The sequence below is a fragment of the Megalobrama amblycephala genome, linkage group LG10 (genome assembly GCF_018812025.1).
Source record: "Megalobrama amblycephala isolate DHTTF-2021 linkage group LG10, ASM1881202v1, whole genome shotgun sequence".
Lineage (NCBI taxonomy): Eukaryota > Metazoa > Chordata > Actinopteri > Cypriniformes > Xenocyprididae > Megalobrama > Megalobrama amblycephala.
The window spans coordinates 28,924,392-28,943,496 of NC_063053.1; the positions used below are offsets into that span (position 1 = coordinate 28,924,392).

General features: G+C 38.2%; 3 protein-coding genes across 4 annotated transcripts in view; 2 read left to right on the forward strand and 1 right to left on the reverse strand.

Moving 5' to 3' along the window:
* The first annotated feature begins 1,954 nt into the window (after nucleotides 1–1,954).
* Nucleotides 1,955–6,739, forward strand: gmfb (glia maturation factor, beta). Its single transcript, XM_048205664.1, has 7 exons — nucleotides 1,955–2,104; nucleotides 4,284–4,380; nucleotides 4,495–4,544; nucleotides 4,660–4,709; nucleotides 4,845–4,927; nucleotides 5,028–5,101; nucleotides 5,193–6,739. Exons 1-7 carry the CDS (start codon nucleotides 2,102–2,104, stop codon nucleotides 5,262–5,264), a joined length of 429 nt encoding a protein of 142 aa, XP_048061621.1. The 5' UTR covers nucleotides 1,955–2,101; the 3' UTR covers nucleotides 5,265–6,739.
* A 1,296-nt stretch (nucleotides 6,740–8,035) lies between these two features.
* On the forward strand, nucleotides 8,036–14,631 carry cnih1 (cornichon family AMPA receptor auxiliary protein 1). The gene is made up of 5 exons (XM_048205663.1): nucleotides 8,036–8,203; nucleotides 9,745–9,813; nucleotides 11,692–11,804; nucleotides 11,978–12,121; nucleotides 13,324–14,631. Exons 1-5 carry the CDS (start codon nucleotides 8,123–8,125, stop codon nucleotides 13,349–13,351), a joined length of 435 nt encoding a protein of 144 aa, XP_048061620.1. The 5' UTR covers nucleotides 8,036–8,122; the 3' UTR covers nucleotides 13,352–14,631.
* A 1,222-nt stretch (nucleotides 14,632–15,853) lies between these two features.
* Nucleotides 15,854–19,105, reverse strand: part of cdkn3 (cyclin-dependent kinase inhibitor 3) — a 5,777-nt gene continuing 2,525 nt past the window's right edge. Inside the window, exons 4-8 of one of the 2 annotated variants that reach the window (XM_048205678.1) lie at nucleotides 18,390–18,434; nucleotides 17,740–17,962; nucleotides 16,417–16,452; nucleotides 16,223–16,326; nucleotides 15,854–16,135 (exon numbers count right to left, since the gene is read on the reverse strand). In XM_048205678.1, coding sequence (XP_048061635.1) covers nucleotides 16,116–16,135; nucleotides 16,223–16,326; nucleotides 16,417–16,452; nucleotides 17,740–17,962; nucleotides 18,390–18,434 — 428 coding nt within the window. In that variant the 3' untranslated portion in view covers nucleotides 15,854–16,115. The remainder of the gene's footprint in view (nucleotides 16,136–16,222; nucleotides 16,327–16,416; nucleotides 16,453–17,739; nucleotides 17,963–18,389; nucleotides 18,435–19,105) is intronic. The other variant, XM_048205676.1, reaches the window with a different exon arrangement.

Genomic DNA, 19,105 nt, shown 5'->3' on the forward strand with positions numbered 1-19,105 from the left:
ACCACATTTAACAGTACATTAGCAACATGCTAATGAAACATTTAGTTATATCACTAAAAATATCATGATATCATGGATCATGTTAGTTATTATTTGCTCCATCTGCCATTTTTCGCTATTGTCCTTGCTTGTCTTTTAAACAAATGAGATTTACATAAGAAGGAGGAAACAATGGTGTTTGAGACTCACTGTATGTCATTTCCATGTACTGAACTCTAATTACAAACCCGATTCCAAAAAAGTTGGGACACTGTACAAATTGTGAATAAAAAAGGAATGCAATAATTTACAAATCTCATAAACTTATATTTTATTCACAATAGAATTTAGATGTTGAAAGTGAGACATTTTGAAATGTCATGCCAAATATTGGCTCATTTTGGATTTCATGAGAGCTACACATTCCAAAAAAGTTGGGACAGGTAGCAATAAGAGGCCGGAAAAGTTAAATGTACATATAAGGAACAGCTGGAGGACCAATTTGCAATTTATTAGGTCAATTGGCAACATGATTGAGCCTCTCAGAGTGGCAGTGTCTCTCAGAAGTCAAGATGGGCAGAGGATCACCAATTCCCCCAATGCTACGGCGAAAAATAGTGGAGCAATATCAGAAAGGAGTTTCTCAGAGAAAAATTGCAAAGAGTTTGAAGTTATCATCATCTACAGTGCATAATATCATCCAAAGATTCAGAGAATCTGGAACAATCTCTGTGCGTAAGGGTCAAGGCTGGAAAACCATACTGGATGCCCATGATCTTCGGGCCCTTAGATGGCACTGCATCACATACAGGAATGCTACTGTAATGGAAATCACAACATGGGCTCAGGAATACTTCCAGAAAACATTGTCGGTGAACACAATCCACCGTGCCATTCGCCGTTGCTGGCTAAAACTCTATAGGTCAAAAAAAGAAGCCATATCTAAACATGATCCAGAAGTGCAGGCATTTAAAATGGACTGTGGCAAAGTGGAAAACTGTTCTGTGGTCAGACGAATCAAAATTTGAAGTTCTTTTTGGAAAACTGGGACGCCATGTCATCCGGACTAAAGAGGACAAGGACAACCCAAGTTGTTATCAGCGCTCAGTTCAGAAGCCTGCATCTCTGATAGTATGGGGTTGCATGAGTGCGTGTGGCATGGGCAGCTTACACATCTGGAAAGGCACCATAAATGCTGAAAGGTATATCCAAGTTCTAGAACAACATATGCTCCCATCCGGATGTCCTCTCTTTCAGGGAAGACCTTGCATTTCCCAACATGACAATGCCAGACCACATACTGCATCAGTTACAACATCATGGCTGCGTAGAAGAAGGATCCGGGTACTGAAATGGCCAGCCTGCAGTCCAGATCTTTCACCCATAGAAAACATTTGACACATCATAAAGAGGAAGATGTGACAAAGAAGACCTAAGACAGTTGAGCAACTAGAATCCTGTATTAGACAAGAATGCGACAACATTCCTATTCCTAAACTTGAGCAACTTGTCTCCTCAGTCTCCAGGCGTTTGCATACTGTTATAAAAAGAAGAGGGGATGCCACACAGTTTTTGAGATGTGTTGATGCCATGAAATTTAAAATCAACTTATTTTTCCCTTAAAATGATACATTTTGACATCATCTATGTTGTATTCTGAATAAAATATTGAAATTTGAAACTTCCACATCACTGCATTCTGTTTTATCCACAATTTGTACAGTGTCCCAACTTTTTTGGAATCGGGTTTGGATTTAACTATGCCCAGGGTAAATTCAATTTTCAATTCTAGGGCACCTTTAAACATTACTTTTACGCTACTCTAAATAAATTAATAATGGCTATTTTAAGTCATTGAATGCATTCACTTGGGGCACATTATGAAAGGTGTGGAGAGAAGCATGCATCCGATAGTTCTTTCCATGATCATCAGTCTGAGTTCATAAACACTGCTGTTCTGGGATCAGACAAAGCTCGTCCTTTTATGGGTGAACCGAGCTGATCCTGGAACAGTCAGCTATACAAATCCCGGTGCGCTCAGGCGTTCTGATTGGTCGAACGCACGTCACGAGACGCGGCACGGTAAAACTCCTGCACTGCTGGGCTCGTGCTGTCTGTGAAAATGGTGAGTACGAAAACTGGCTTGGATTAATAAAAACATTTCAATGGCGGCGTTGTCTTGTAGGATGTATAATAATACGGAAGCATTTCGAAATAACGCCGTACGCCTGATATGTGATATGTGTATGTTAGAAAGGTTGTTGTTTTTCTGAGCCCTGTTGCAGTTCCACCCAGTGCTTTGTGATGAGCTGCATGTCAATCCCTCTCCTGCATTACATCGACTTCATAAAGTTTACCAAAATAAAGGCGCGTTTGGCGTTACATTTACCCTGAAATCTGTTTAGGGTTTTCACGAGACAGGATTGCCTTACATAATTGTGATATGATGGAATTCCGGCGGCTCCGGGGGATTCTCATTTCCTGTTGCGGGCAGGGACGTGCTCACACTTCAGTGTTTCAAGGAAATGTTGGAAAATCTGCTGAGCGACAAAGCGACGGTGTGGCTCATTTTCCTTGAATGACACGTCAAGCCACGATCAAACAATGTAATTTAATCAGAGCAGAAATGGCAAACAGTGTAATGAAATCAAGGCAGATTCTTCGCATTCCACCAGCACTGCACGACAAAACACGTTTGCCCACTTCCTCCGCCACATCAACAGCTCAGAAAGTGATTGTTCCCCTGATGGCATCAGCGATGACCCACACTGGCTGTCATGATGCATGAGTTTTGTGAACTCATAATCTTTGTGAGACCTCATCCAGCTGGGGGGTGTTGTTGTTGTGTTAGAGTAGACAGGTGGTTTTATTGCAGCTGTATAGCACTGTTATGGATTAGAGTTTGTTAACAGAATAACAATTTCACAGTCGTAAGAAATGCAATGTAGTTTCCACTCTCTCCTTTCAGTCTGTTGATTATTTCTTACTTTAGGTCAGTGGTTCTCAACCTTTTTGATTCCCAAGGCACCCCTTTGTCCAAGACAATATTTGAAGGTCCTCCTAGCTAAGCTGATATGTACATCATTTACTTATGTTATGTTATACAAAAAATAAATAAATTTATAAATGAAGTTTATCTTTAGAATCTTTATTATTAGCATTTTAATTAAGATTGTTCATTTTAAGACTTATTGGGGCCCCTGTAAGTTTGCATCAGAGCTTTTATTGGGCACCGGTCCTGTGGTTTAGAACCACAAGATATACTTTAAAGGGGTGGTTGATTATGATTTCACTTTTTTAACTTTAGTCAGTGTGTGATGTTGCTGTTAGAGCACAAACAGCATCTGCAAAGTTACGACGCTCAAAGTTCAAAGCAAAAGGAATATTTTCTTTTAAAGAATTCTCTGTTTAAGGACTACAACGAGCTTCTTTCTGGGTTAGTGACGTCACTAACTAAAATTTACATAAACCCTGCCCCAGAGAACACGCAACAAAGGGGTGAGGCCGTGTTATTGCAATACAGTACGTAACACAAATGCAATAGCTTGTCATAAAAGCAAGATGACAACATGACAAGTTATAACCGTAATTTAACTAAACTATACCTGTTATATCTTCATGCAGCATATATTCTCTGGCTCTGATCTTACAACAGTTCCCACATGAGCGATTTATAGATTATCATGACAGAAAATGATAATGAATGACTTTAATATATTCCACATCAGCTACATAAATTCATCAACTAACATTCAGAAATGTCCTGTTGCATTCTACATGTTGTCACTTCTTCTTGAGTCTCTCCATCATTGTCCGCCTGAACAGTTTCTGTTTTGAGCTAAAACTTCACATACACACTCTGGGGACATCAGAGACTTATTTTACATCTTGTAAAAATGGCATTATACCATCCCTTTAACAAACTCTCAAACCCTTAGTGTGTCCCTAACCTGTATGACATTTAATCAAAGAGATTAATTGGGAGTTTCTCAGGTTTATTAATTATTTATACACTACTAGTCAAAGGTTTGGACAAGTTTGGACCGACAGACAAGACGAGAGGAAAAACACCCTTGAATATGGTCTCAAAATGCACCTAATGAAGTATGGTTAAGACTGAGAGTGTGCTGAGCTGTGATTTGAAGGATGGGTATTTTAAAGAAAACAAAATATATATATCATATAACCAATATATATGTCACTACATAATTCACATACTTACAGTATTGTTACTTAAATAGCTGATAGCTTTTATAATATTTTAAAAAGTGGAAAATAGTAATAATGAAAATGTGTGTGTGCAGAGTGAATCTTTAGTAGTGTGTGAAGTGGACGAAGACCTGGTGAAAAAGCTACGTGATTTCCGCTTCAGGAAGGAAACCAATAATGCTGCCATCATCAGTGAGTTGAACTAAAATAAAACTTTTACACACTCAAACTGGTCCATATACTTACATTTTCTCATATACTATGAGGATTGAATGTTGATATTGCTGTATTCTCCTCTGGTTACAGTGAAGATTGATAAAGACAAACAGCTGGTGATTCTGGAGGAGGAGCATGAGGTAAATTCACACACACATATAACCACTGTTATTGCATGAATACATAATTACACGGCTTTTCATTGAAGATTACAATCGAACAGCTCGGTGTAAACCAGGGTTTGATTTCTTGTAGGACATTTCCCCTGAAGATCTGAAGAACGAGCTACCAGAGAGACAGCCCAGATATCCTTAACTACAACAAAGTTACTCTGTATTATTGTACCATGATTTAAACTCTAGTAACTTGTGGGTCTTTTAAGAAATGTTCTATTTTCCATTCAGCATTTAACAATCGTTAGATTCCCTAACCTGTGACACATTTGTAGTCTACAGCTATAAGTACCAGCACGATGATGGGAGAGTGTCCTACCCTCTGTGTTTTATCTTCTCCAGTCCTGTTGGTAAAGATAATCTGTTTAAAAATGAAAAATTCAATATGCACAAACTCCGTAATATGTGTATTATTTCTCCAAGTCTCTAAAATGAAACTCACTTTTCCAGGATGCAAACCTGAGCAGCAGATGATGTATGCTGGCAGCAAAAACAAACTGGTACAGACGGTTGAACTAACCAAGGTGAGTTCTAACACACTTAACCTTACATACAGTGATGTTTCACAGTGATGTTTCTTTCTTAACAGCAGTGTAAATGTTTTTTTTTTTCCAGGTGTTTGAGATAAGGAACACTGAAGACCTGACAGAGGAGTGGCTCCGAGAGAAACTGGGCTTCTTCCGCTAAGAACGGACCGAACAAGCTAAAGCTCAAGTTTAAAGAGTGACCAAGATGGGACCATCACCTCCAAACGGAGAGAATACCATAGTCCATCTGATACTGTCTGTTTGTGTATGTTTGAATGCTTCTGCCCAAACTCTAAACCCGCCTGTACCAGTTTAAGATGACAGATATTTGAGGTGCAAAGAAAAGAAAATAGGAAAGCAAATGCCACAAGTACTCTGAACTATTCCTTGGATTTTTAGAACCATTCCACTCTCGTCCCTGAGCAGTAAAGTATGTACTGACCTGCACACGTGGTCCAGTCTTACTGCCATGATAGATGGGTGACACGCTGTGATTTTAGGCAATCCCATGTCAGCTGTCCTTCTTGATAGATGACATGGCAACAGATTTAAACATCGTAAAACTCTTAACATGTGACGTGTTTTGCCAGTTATGGTGTAAAATCACATAAGTCTTCATGTAATGCCCTGATTAAGGGCCAAACATTTTCTTCCTTCGTAATGCATTTTCTACCTGTAATTTGAAATATTTTGACCAAACATGAATTTTTTGTTTTGATATCTGTTGAACTGTAATGGTAGGTGAAGGGTTCAGAAGTCTTACTGATATTTTTGGGAGAGAGCATTTTATTATTGTTTCTGACCTGTTGTCTTGAGTGTCATAAATTCATTCTGTTTTGCCTTTTTAAATCTGTGCTCACAGCCTGACAAACAAATCTCCACTAAAGATCTAGAATCTGTGAGAACAATTGGGTGAGAGTACCGGGACTCATTTTTATTGATTTATTGTTTTTTGGGAAAGGGGGCAAGGTATACATCACCCAGACGATCTGTCCCACCTTTTTTGCAGTGTGTAGGTTTAGATGTATAGCGGCAGATATTTGCTATGCTATAGTGTTAATTCTGCCACTGGCATCATCTCGTAATGAATTCCTCTTTATCATTGTCCAGCTAAACACTGGAATACACTATTCTTGAGTTCATGCAAAGCATCGCTATTTCCATATTTATGTAAAAACAATCATTCTATTGGCAAAATGTAAACACTGGAAATGTATTAAATGTTTACAGCTTAACAGAGTAATACAAACAGTTGGAGGAAGTGATGTTATCGTGGTTTCGATAAGGAATACCTCTGCAGATCTCGCGTCTTCAGAATCTGTGAGCTCTAATGTGGGTCAGGCTCATCTCTGTACATCCGTAGAACCCGTAACACCTGTGATTAGTGCTGTTTCCAATTAAACACTGATTGCTCACTTTGGTGGTTTATGATGTGGATATCACATGATATGTCCCATACAGTAGTGAACTGTGTATGTGTTCAACATCAAATTTTTAATGACTGAAGATGCTTTTCCTGATCATTTATAATCTCTTCAAACCAGAAAAACGGATAACCTTTCAATATGTGTCTCAATTACATTTGTCTGCTGTTTTGAATAATTAAATAGAAGGTTTTTTCCTTTGAAAATCTGACCATGTGCTTAACTGGAGTGTTCTTGATTGATATTCATACATTATTTTATTTTTAAACTTATTAGTTTTGGTGTGCATCGTGTGTGTTTATTTCATGGTAGTGTTTTTCAGTCATGTGTACAGTAAGAAAAGGATGAAATAATGTCATATAAAATATAACTACCCTGAAATTTAACATTGAAGTCATACGTTAAGTCTGAGTATCTTACTGATTTTAGCAAAGTTGACCGGATGAAGTTGGGTGGGAGTGAATGATACATTATTCTATTCTGAATAATAGCCATTACTTTTTAGGAGTAAGACCTACCTATCCTGGTTACTGCCACTTAGACATATGCATCACACGGCTTGGGTAGGAAGTATCTGCTAAGAGAAAATGTAATTCCATTAGAAAAAGATTGGGTGATTTAGCCATGCTCATTACTTTGTTTATTCAATATTCCATGACTGCTGGGTTTGCATTAGTAAAATAGTATTAGGTTGATGCCACAAACCATTAACCATTCTACCCACAGTTGTTTTCAGGTGGTTTCTGTCTGGCTGGGTTATTTACCAACCACTACAGTAACATGAATAACAGTCAGCGAAACACCCAGTATAGATGACTTCTGCAACCTTTTATGAAAAGATGAAAGGTTTAAGAGAAGAATCACAGCAATGGCATTCAGCAGGATCACCTTTCAGGCATGGTGGATAATACATTGCATATTTTCTAAACTTGGGATGGTTTACAGGCAAAACAAAGAGAAATGCAAGAAGATCTCTGGCTTGTGTTTCCATATTAAAGCAGTTTAAACACATCACTTTCACTGCAACACATAAACATTCTCAGAATATTAAGCTTTTATGTTTGTGATTAATATTTGTGAGTATTTTATAAAGTCTTTGTTAATGGTATTTATTTATTCATCACAGGAATATTATATTTATTTATCAGTATACATCTTTGTCACTTAGCCTTTTGAAAATAGGCGTTAAGCATTAAGTTTACTAATAAAGTTAATCAATTACATATGATGCAGGAATGAAGCATTAGATTTCTGAGCTTTGGCAGAGAGAAAGATCAGTGAACTTCAGCCTACATCTTGGTCTGTTCCTCACACAAAGATTTGGAATATAATATGTTATTTTAGTCCCTTTTAAAGTCTGATAGACGTGCCCTTTATGAATATGTGGACATAATATAAATGTTTGTGCTCCACGAAAAACATGGGTTTGGAGAAATAATAATAATAATTTTTTAAAATTTTCTTTTATTTATACTTGGGGTTTCCCCTGCTCTCGCGTTTTTTCGAGTATCCACGTGCCTTCTCCAGTCACGTGACGTACAGCTGTCTAACGTCACAGCAGTCGTCGGTCGGGATAATTCCACATGAGCGAAAAATGGCGTTCACATTCGCGGCCTTTTGTTATATGTTGGCGCTTCTGCTGACGGCGGCGCTTATTTTCTTCGCTATTTGGCATGTAAGTGTTTTGACTTGATTTCCAACACATTCGGTGAGGTTTTGGACACAGATACTCAGCGTATAGTGGAATTAGTTAAACATATAGCAGAGCGCGAGACCAACGCGAATGAATGGCACGAGCGCAACCTGGTGACATCCATTATTATCATTATCGCTATTCTTCCGTTAAACAATTAGGGCATTTTCTATGTATTTAAACGTATTATCTACAGAGTTAGATACATTTAATGCACTCTCTGTTGATCAGTTTGTCGCATCTATTACTGTGATGACGAGCGGATGGGGCGCGCTCCCGTTTGGCTAACGTTATAGTGTTTACAGATCAGTGATAAATCAGAACTGCTGCTAAAATCAACAACGCTAAATATAACGCTAATAAATAACTAAAAGCCGATGTAGTGAAGTCTGTCATGAGTGTACCTCTCGTCTTGTGGGCCTTTGCATGTTAGATTTACACCGAACTGTTATGTTTTTGTTAAAATTGAAGTCACATTTAGAGTTATTTGCGGACAGAACAGCACCATTGTTCATGTCTCTTCAATGTTGCCTGATGTCATTAACCTGTTTCAGAGATAAAAACGCCTTCAGTTGCTGAACTAGTATCACATTTCTGCCTTGACTCAAATATGCCAAATACATTCAAATGTTTACACATGTTAAAATAGTGATTGCAATATAGTTTTTCCCCCCTTAGCGTTAAATAAGGGGGATAGTGAATTTTATATATTGCTTTTGGTAATAGATGAAATCTTTAATTACTAATTTTCCTGAGTAAACGATTATAACCTCAATTTGATTCAGGCATACAGGATAATACACAGCATATTTTCTGTATTTGAAATGAGAAAAAATAACATTTGATAACACTTGTCAGACAAAACAAAGAGAAACAGAAGAGCGTAAAGATCTCTGACTCAGCAACTGTGTGTTTCCGTATTAAATCGGTTTAAACTCACATCACTTCTCTTGCAACACAAATCTCATGAAATATTTAGCTTTTATGTTTGTCAGTATTTTATTGTCTGTTTATAATTTGTATCTTAAATTTTATTATTTGTTCAACACCAAAAATATTTCTGAATGTTTTTAACAAAAACTTTGTTGCTTCTGAAAAAACACCACATTCCTGACATGATAATGTGGGAAATGATGTTTGTATGTTTACTCCTGTATAGGGATGCACCGATATAAACATTTTTGGCCGATACCGATAATAACCGTTAAAAGCCATGTCTCAAGCACACAATTGTAATGTTTTCATTATAATTTTATGTATTATATATGACAGATTTGCACTGCATGTTGCATTTAACTGTATTTTCTTTTTCAAAGTGATTTCAATCATATTTCAAACAATTCAAAACCATCATGGTGGACAGTGCGCATCTGAAGTGTCTCAGCTGAAGGAAATAATCCATTATTTCTGCTCGATATTAATAACATTTAAAATGAACATATATCGGCCGATGCCAATATATCGTGCATCCCTACTCCTGGATCATGTACTTAAATTTTCCCTTGTTTTATTTATTTTTTTAGATAATTGCATTTGATGAGCTGAAGACTGACTATAAGAATCCTATAGACCAATGTAACACGTTAAACCCGGTAAGTGAGAGTTTTGGAGAGATGCCGGGTGATGCATGTACTCCTGTTTCTTCTCTTCTATCACAACACTGTTCTGCTAATCGATGAAATCATCTGCAGTGAATGTTGCTTTCCAACACTAACACTACTTTCGTTCGATTTTCTGATTTGCATTTTGTCTTTTATTTTCTTAATATTTACTTTTTTACCTTTTTTTTCCTCTGATTGGCTCAAAGACAGTTGACAGGGTGAAAAAAATTAAAAGGGTCAGGCTTGCTCTGAAGGTTGGTACCAGAATTCAGCTTAAGATCAGTAACAGTCTCTCTGTGTGCACGAGCGGAGTGTTTACAAATGTCTTTTCAGTTAACTAGCCTAACACCTCAATGTACAAACATGCCAAGCAGGGAGACAGGACCTGGTTTACGCCAACTAAGCCACTTGATTGCAGAGGATGTCTTTTCTTGCAAACGCCATCACAGATGCCGAATGAACAAAACACATTGCTCCTTTAGGGTTGCTCATATCTCCTCATGTTTGGCTGGTTTAGTGTGGGGTTGGGTGGAGGCACAGATGTCATCTGCGCAGGTGTATATTTGAGTGTAGGAAAGACAGTGGTTTACAGGGAAAAAAAGTGTTAACTGAAAAGACTTGCAAATGCTCAGAACATGCATGTGCCGTTCTGTCTCCCCCACCCCCTTCGTTTGCTCTTAACCCAGAGCGACTAACTCCATTTATGATGTCTCGCTTAGAAAGTGTTTTTATAAACTTGGCACCGGTGTAAAACAATCACATCATTAAGATCATGCAGGAGAAGTCATTATTTCAAGTATACTTGAGATTAATGATGGATGGATGGGAAAGAAGAGCAGGTGTAGTGAGCATCTTTGGTACACATTAATCTAGAGTTGTGCAATAGTATACCTTAGAGTGGCTGGATGTGCCCGATCACATAAGTTTTGAGGCAATTTTCCTTCATAATCACCATCAACAGTTTGAATTTTTAATTTTTTACAATGTGTTTGTGTTGGGCGAAAGCAGAACAAACACTTTTCTCTCTTTTTGCATGGGCTTCATGTGTTGTCTTCATTTACCGGTTATGATCAGGCATGGCAGGGGCAGCTTGGGGTCCTTGTAGCTGCTCCCTTCCTTAGCATGGCTGTTCTTCTCACTCTGCCTGGCATTGTATCCCTGTTAAAAAAACAAAACAAAACAAAAAAAACACGATCCTGCCTCAGTCTGTTCCCATACCTTTGTATGTGGGATGGGGGATGGGGGGTGTAGTAAATGTCAAGTCATCTGTTTTTTTTTACAGTAATTTGCTAATGGCCAGATGTTCTATTTGCCTAATAAGAGAAACTCAGCACTCTATTTTTAACAAAGTCTAAAGCAGACGGGGTATAGTGTGCTCTTGACAAACCCCAACAGCTTTGGGATATGATAGATGCCCTACCCCAGAGGTTATTGAGTAGAAACAGGTTTTCTAGCTGGTCTGAATTTTGAACTTGATGATGTCATAAGTTCTTAAATGGATCAAAGGTCTTTGAATTCTAAACGCTTGAATTCTTCACATTCCATTTACTTTTGCAATCTATATTCCATAATTTAAAGTCTCTTGTTTGATTTTAAATTGAAATGTTTGATTATTAATGTTTTATTTATTACTGCTTTAAATAAGGATTTATGACAGTTATTCTCAGCAGATCTGGTTCTTCTGAGGTTTAGAGAGATTTAGATGTGCATAGATCAGTAAGATCTATGGCTTATGGGTAGGTGGTAATCCTAATGATTCTTACACCTGATTGGCTAGATTTGGGGCACAGGCTTCAGGCGCAATAGAACTCTGTCTCTGAGGTGGATCTGTGTATGTTTTTCTGACCATGTGTTATGTGGTTTCCTTAGCTCGTCTTGCCGGAGTACCTCATCCATGTGTTTTTCTGCGTAATGTTCCTGTGCGCCGCTGAATGGCTGACACTTGGACTCAACATGCCCCTGCTGGCCTATCATGTCTGGAGGTGGGTGAGGCATTCACAGAAACCAATCATAGATAAACACACATTTCATATTTGTTGGCTATATATCAAGCACCTCAGCAGATGTGTCAAGCCAGTGTTTTTAAAGTTAATAAGTTATTGGTCAGCGTTGTGTCTTGCTCAAAGTGCAACATGAATCATTTGTTTCTGTGCAGGTATATGAGCCGCCCTGTGATGAGTGGACCTGGATTGTATGACCCCACCACGATAATGAACGCAGATATTCTGGCATACTGTCAGAAGGAGGGCTGGTGCAAACTTGCATTTTACCTCCTCTCGTTTTTCTACTATCTTTACGGGTGTGTACAGTTTCACTGTTTATCAGTGCAGAAACATTAGTATATTTATTATATTACATGCACTGCTGTTCAAATGTTTTTTAAGAAATGAAAACTTTTATTTAGCAAGGACACATTAAATTAGGGCTGCAGGTAACGATTATTTTGATTGTTAAATTGGTATTTTTATCCAGTTATTTTATTTTATTGACAACTTGCACTATTTCACATCCTGCCCAATGCTGTCCTTTAAACAAACATGCCAACTGAATGCTATGAAAACGCATATAGTGAATATATCTATATCTATGCAACAGTACATGCAAAAGAGCTTTAAAGCAAAAAGACTGTCTAAATCCCTACATTAAAAATGAAGATAACAATAAAGATAATAAAGAAAAACAAAAACACACACTCAGTGTTAACAGATAAGAGGGATGTTCTGCAGTAACTCGCACGTTCACTCTGGACACAATTACCTGTTACTGTTATTTCTTTATCCTGTAAATGTAAGAAATGTCTTGCGTTTACATTCAATTACATGCATTTATTCCTTTTCAGTTACCAGTCTCATAAAATACTTTGAATTACACGTTGACTTTTAAACCTAAATTTAACGCCCAACATCAGATATTTCAGCAAATGTAATATTTTTGCACTGAATTTTAATTGTCTCACTCTCTGTGTCCCGTCTTGTCATGTGCGCACCAGCGCTCATTCAGTAAAGTTTGAAGTTTAAAGCAGACTGTCAGGACAAGCCTTAATGGAAAATGGAAATACTTGCGTGAATTTGTAACACTTACAGATAAGGATATAACCGTAAAATGAAAGTTTTGCGCTGTCAAAGCACCTGACAAGGCAAGTCATGCTAAACATTATGCTAAAGCATTAGCTTGAAGCTGAAAATAAAGAATTCTCATGTTTTGGGCAGCTTGGATCATGTACCTTTGCCGCAGCAGCTCATTCTGTTTCCTCCACTATTTTTAAATTTATTTTGTCCATAGAAATGCATTATTCAGTGCCGTAATTTGACGCGACTGGCGTAAGTTTTCCGTGCATGGTGGCACATGCAACTAATAGATAATGAAAGTTGTCGACAACGAATGTCATTATCGATTATCGATTTGATCGATTAGTTGTTGCAGCCCTACATTAAATTGATGAGTGTTTCATTTGAAACTCTATAGCTGTGCTAATGTTTCTCTCTGGTGTTTCTATTACAGGATGATCTATGTTTTGGTGAGCTCTTAATCTGGATACTGCTGCAAAGTGTATATGAAGGCGTTTGAGATGCTGATTTTAAAACCCAAATGGAGCTGAATTTGGACTCGGACATCTCTCTCAGTTCTGCTCGGCTGTTTCCAGTGGACATTGACTTTATTTACTCCTCATCAGCCAAGAACGATTCAGGACGCAAGCAGCCCGCACAACTCCAGAAACCACACATGCAAAAATAAATGATTACCAACTCTTAAGTACAACCTGTTTAGACCTATACACACTTGCTGCACCAATGCCAAAGCTCTTCACACACTGAAAGCATCAGTAGATGAGATGAAACCGTTTACATTGACCAGATCATGTCCAAAGCAGATGCACAAGGGCTTCAAACTATACCGCTGATGGATATGTGCAGAGATTTTACTCTTGTGTTTTCAAACTGTGGGGCAAAATAAAGATCTTGATTGTAGCATTTTTACAGACTTATTTTATCTTCACTATATTACTGCCTTGTAGCTCAGTCAGTTCTTTAATTTGACCTTCAGTGTTGTGTGCTGCTTTGGTAATTCATGATCTTTTGATGTTTTTGAGCTCATGCTCATGGTCTGCTTTATGTTGATGGTTCTTATTAGATAAACCTCCATTTCAAGTGTTAAAACTGCTGTTTTTCTGTCTTGTTGGAAGCAAATGAGGACTGATGCTTTAAGTGTGTTGAAGGCTTTGCTTCGCTCTTAACCCTGGAAATACTCCACATGTAACCTTTTTTGCTTTTAAATTTATTTGTGTGCATTTTGTATTTCTAAGTGGAATTGTTATCTGATTTAGTTTTATTTCTGTTGTTTATGTGAGATAGCAGAGATGAGTGTGGACACTATTTTGGACACTGGTTTGATGTTGGCATGATCTCAGTGTGCCAAGATTTTTTTTTTTTTTTTTTAAATCCTGTCAGTAATCACAGGCTGACAGAGAGGCTTCAGTCCTTCAGTGATGCTGTAGTTTGCATCTGGATTTAGAGCAGCGCTGTGTGGAAGGATCCTTGACTACACTGGGAGTCAATGCAGTTGTTCCTAATCACCAAGCTGGACCACCAAGGTGATGTTTAGAGTAATAGGTTATTTTTGACTTTTACCTGTGATTGTTTTAGGAATATTTTTGTTTGCCCTTTTTTTGTGTGTGAGTGAATCCAGCTTGATATGTGCGTTTGAATGTTAAAAAGTCTTGCAAGAGCTGTAGTAAATTGTGATATTTTTTTGCTTGTAATATTGCTTTAAAGTTCCCAATAAAGTCCTCCATAGACAAACTTCTCATGACAAATGCTCATGGCTCATTTTGTGATGCTGTTTTCTCTGTATGAATGAACTCGTTTTTCACATGGCTAAAATAATTCACATGAACTAGGGTTTGGTTTACTCTGATAGAATAGTACAGCAGTTGTTGTTTTTTTTAATTTGTGTGTCATGAATTGTACTATTGACATTTTTGAGAAAATATTTTCAGCTTTGTCACTGTCATTTCCACTTGCTGAAGAAAACCGTTTTGGTTTCAGGTTTTTTTTTATATACACTACATTGCCAAAAGTTTTGGGACGCCCTCCTTTATGTGCACATGAACTTTAATTGCATTCCATTCTTAATCCGTAGGGTTTAATATGGAGTTGGCCCACCCTTTGCAGCTATAACAACCTCAACTCTTCTGGGAAGGCTTTCCACAAGGTTTAGGAGTGTTTATGGGAATTTATGACCATTTTTCTAGAAGCTCATTTGTGAGGTCAGGCAGTGATGTTGGCGAGTAGGCCTGGCTCGCAGTCTCCGCTCTAATTCATCCCAAAGGTGTTCTGTCGGGTTGAGGTCAGGACTCTGTGCAGGCCAGTCAAGTTCCCCCACACCAAACTGGCTCATCCATGTCTTTATGGACCTTGCTTTGTGCACTGGTGCGCAGTCATGTTGGAACAGGAAGGGGCCATCCCCAAACTGTTCCCACAAAAACGGGAGCATGAAATTGTCCAAAATGTCTTGGTATGCTGAAGCATTAAGAGTTCCTTTCACTGGAACTAAAGGTCCAAGCCCAACCCCTGAAAAACAACCCCACACCATAATCCCCCTCTACCAATCTTTACACTTGGCACAAATCAAGCAAGTACCATTCTCCTGGCAACCGCCAAACCCAGACTCGTCCATCGGATTGCCAGACAGAGAAACGCGATTCGTCACTCCAGAGAACACGTCTCCGCTGCTCTAGAGTCCAGTAACAGCGTGCTTTACACCACTGCATCTGATGCTTTGCATTGCACTTGGTGATGTGAGGCTTGGATGAAGCTGCTCGGCCATGGAAACCCATTCCATGAAGCTCTCTACACACTGATCTTGAGCTAATCTGAAGGCCACATGAAGTTTGGAGGTCTGTAGCTATTGCCTCTGGAAAGTTGGCGGCTTCTGCGCACCTCAGCATGAGCTGACCCCGCATCACTCTTAATTTGATCCACTGGCCAGGATTAATGCAGACAATATCTTGTTTAGGAAACTTAAGACCACATTTACGTGATAAAGGCTCATTTAATTGCAAAGTTAAAGTTATATATTAAGCACAATATTATTAGATCAACTTAGTACAGAATTTTTAAAGTGCCATCAGAATAGAAACAAATGCATTCATAATCAAGGTAGAGAACATCCATAAAGCAAAACAACCAATCCCTGTTTTCAAATCATCTGAATGTCAGGTTGATCATCGGGACACTGATCTCTCTGAAAGCCGCTCTTTGGTTTCTTGATATGCTTCAAACTTCTCCCTAAACTCATGAAGGAAGTTGTATTGCTATAAGAGACAACGAAGAAGCATCAACAACTGAGTTGTATGGTTAAGGGAAGTGATGTATTTAGGTTTTCGGATGTTGCCTCTTACCTTGACAGTCTGAATGGCTCCACCCCCTCTCAGCTCCCTCAGGATTTCCAGAGCAGCAGTGGGCGTCATGGCGACAGAGAGCTGCAGCAGCAAACATGCAGCAACTGTGACAATGAAACGCAAGTTTAACTCCTAATCACACACAGGGCTCTAACATTAATTATGACACTGCGCTCAGTTTGAGCGTTTGATACTTGCTTAGTCCAGAGCGTCCCAGACCTCCATAACAACTGTGGAAGAATACAAGCACAATTACAATCTGATATTCTTCAATGGTCATGTATTTTATACACTAAGATATTATGTATATATATGAAAGAAGATATATTGTAATACAGTAATATTGTGAAGTATTACAATTTAAAATGATTTTTCTATTTTAAAATGTAATTTACATTTCAGCACAAGAACCTTCAGAAATCATTTAATTATGCTAACTTGGTAGTTAAGAAACATTTCTTATCAATCTATGCTGAAAACAGATGTGCTACTTAATATTTTTGTGGAAACCATGACATGTTTACTTTTCACATCAATTGAAGGCATCCTTGTTTAATTCTCTTAAAAAAAATAAACCTGAATGAAAATTCTGTCATTTATTACTCACCTTCATGCCGTTCTACACCTGTAAGACCTTCATTAATCTTCGGAACACAAATTAAGATATTTTTGTTGAAATCGGATGGCTCAATGAGGCCTGCATAGCCAGCAATGACATTTCCTCTCTCAAGATCCATAAATGTACTGAAAACACATTTAAATCAGTTCATGTGAGTACAGTGGTTCAATATTAATATTATAAAGTGACGAGAATATTTTTTTGTGCGCCAAAAAACAAAACAAAATAACGACTTCTATAGTGATGGCCAATTTCAAAACACTGCTTCAGGAAGCTTCGGAGCGTTATGAATCTTTTGTGTCGAACCAGTGGTTCGGAGCACCAAAGTCACATGATTTCAGCAGTTTGGCGGTTTGACATGTGATCCGAATCATGATTTGACACAAAAGATTCATAACGCTCCGAAGCTTCCTGAAGCAGTGTTTTGAAATCGGCCATCACTATAGAAGTCGTTATTTAGTTTTTTTGGCGCACCAAAAATATTCTTGTTGCTTTATAATATTAATATTGAACCACTGTACTCACATGAACTGATTTAAATATGTTTTTAGTACATTAATGGATCTTGAGAGAGGAAGTGTCATTGCTGGCAATGCAGGCCTCACTGAGCCATCGGATTTCAACTAAAATAAGATGAACGATCTTACGGGTGTGGAACGACATTAGGGTGAGTAATAAATGACATTATTTTCATTTTTGGGTAAACTAACCCTTTAATAAATGCAGCTGTCCTAAAAATAAATTTAAAATAATGTTTGCTTAAAATGAAATGGTTTGATATATATAAACTAAAACACATTTTTTCTGTTAAATTTGTTAAAAAAGGAAAAATGATCACATTTCTTTTCCTGGAAGAGGAAGAATATCAGTGAATGGAGTAAGTAAGAGTGTTTCCTACTGTATGACAGTCCTGCGTTGATTCTGCAGGCAGTCCTGCAGTTCTTCCAGAATGCAGCAGCACTGAGAAAGCTCTGGAGCGCCCCCGTCCGGGAAGGGGAGGTGGTGCACCCTGAGCCCACTCTGAGAATAAACCTCTAACAGACTTGGCACTCTGTAGCGCACCAGCTCTCCTCTGGTACAGAACACAAACACGTCCTCCACACCCTGATCACACATCTCAGCTACACATAAACACAAACCACTGATGAATCACAGTTATTCGATCTCAGAGGGGCATGTGCACAATGCATACTTTAAACTAGTGGTTCTCCACTGGTTGTGCTTCAGTATATCAAGTGGTGAACAAAATTGTTTATTATACAAAAGCAAACAAAAATATCCTAAGATTGAAATTTAATAATATTAACACGAACAGGCCCTGCTATATGCAAAAATGGCACAGCATAGGCTGAATAGGAAAAACAGTCTTTTGAATTTTGTAATAATTCACTGCATATCATGGGTGGTTGGCACAAACCATGCAAATGAACTAGCATGAAACAGAAATTGTGATTGTCTTTTCTTCCCTATTGTAATGTATATCCAAGTGAATCGGCTTCTTAAATAAGAACAAAAATTACTGTGTGTGTCTGTGTCAGCTAGACTCACCAACATCTTTCTGCAGGTTTCTTCTGATTTCTTTATATCTGCATCCTGAAAGGAGCCAGAAATTAGGGCTGTACAATCAATCAAAATAAAACTGATATGTTATGGCTAAGTGCAATTATCAAATCACAAATGCTAATTAAATATGTGCGCTGTGTCAAGACAAGAAACATTGCTCAAAAGCACTAGTCTTTGGTTTGGTGATAAATTGTGGGATGACCATTTGAACAATGTCTCACTTGTAGATACCAAAAAAAGGAGTCTGGGAGATTAAATGCTGATTGCAATTGTCCAAAAGATGCTAATTTACCTTCTACAAATCACTCCTTTATTCTGATCGAATTATAAAAGCAGACTGATTGCTATAAAAGGAGGGAAGAAGTACTTTTAATCATTGTGTTCTTGTGTTAGCAATGGTCACCTCCAAAGAAAGACATGCAGCCATCATTGCTTTGCATCAAATTGTCCTCACATGCAAGGAAATGTGAGGTTCAACAGCAGTGAAGAAGGCTTCAGGACATGTGTCTAGCAAGCACCAGGGCGGTCTCCTCCTGAGAAGTCAGCTATGGACTTGTGTCACCAGCAGTGCAGAGCTGCTCAGTTCTGGCAGCAGTTGGGTGTGATGCATCTGCACCCACAGTGAGGTGAAGACTTTTGGACAATGGCTTTGTGTCAACAAGGGCAGTTAAGAAGCCACTTCTCTCCAAGAAAAACTTGAG

Coding starts and splice junctions, on each gene's coding strand:
- gmfb (XM_048205664.1), top strand. Junction 4,928..5,027: donor TATCTTCTCCAGTCCTGTTG/GTAAAGATAATC, acceptor TCACTTTTCCAG/GATGCAAACCTGAGCAGCAG. Junction 5,102..5,192: donor AGACGGTTGAACTAACCAAG/GTGAGTTCTAAC, acceptor TTTTTTTTCCAG/GTGTTTGAGATAAGGAACAC.
- cnih1 (XM_048205663.1), top strand. CDS start 8,123: ATGGCGTTCACATTCGCGGCCTTTTGTTATATGTTGGCGCTTCTGCTG. Junction 8,204..9,744: donor TTTTCTTCGCTATTTGGCAT/GTAAGTGTTTTG, acceptor TTATTTTTTTAG/ATAATTGCATTTGATGAGCT. Junction 12,122..13,323: donor TTTTTCTACTATCTTTACGG/GTGTGTACAGTT, acceptor TTTCTATTACAG/GATGATCTATGTTTTGGTGA.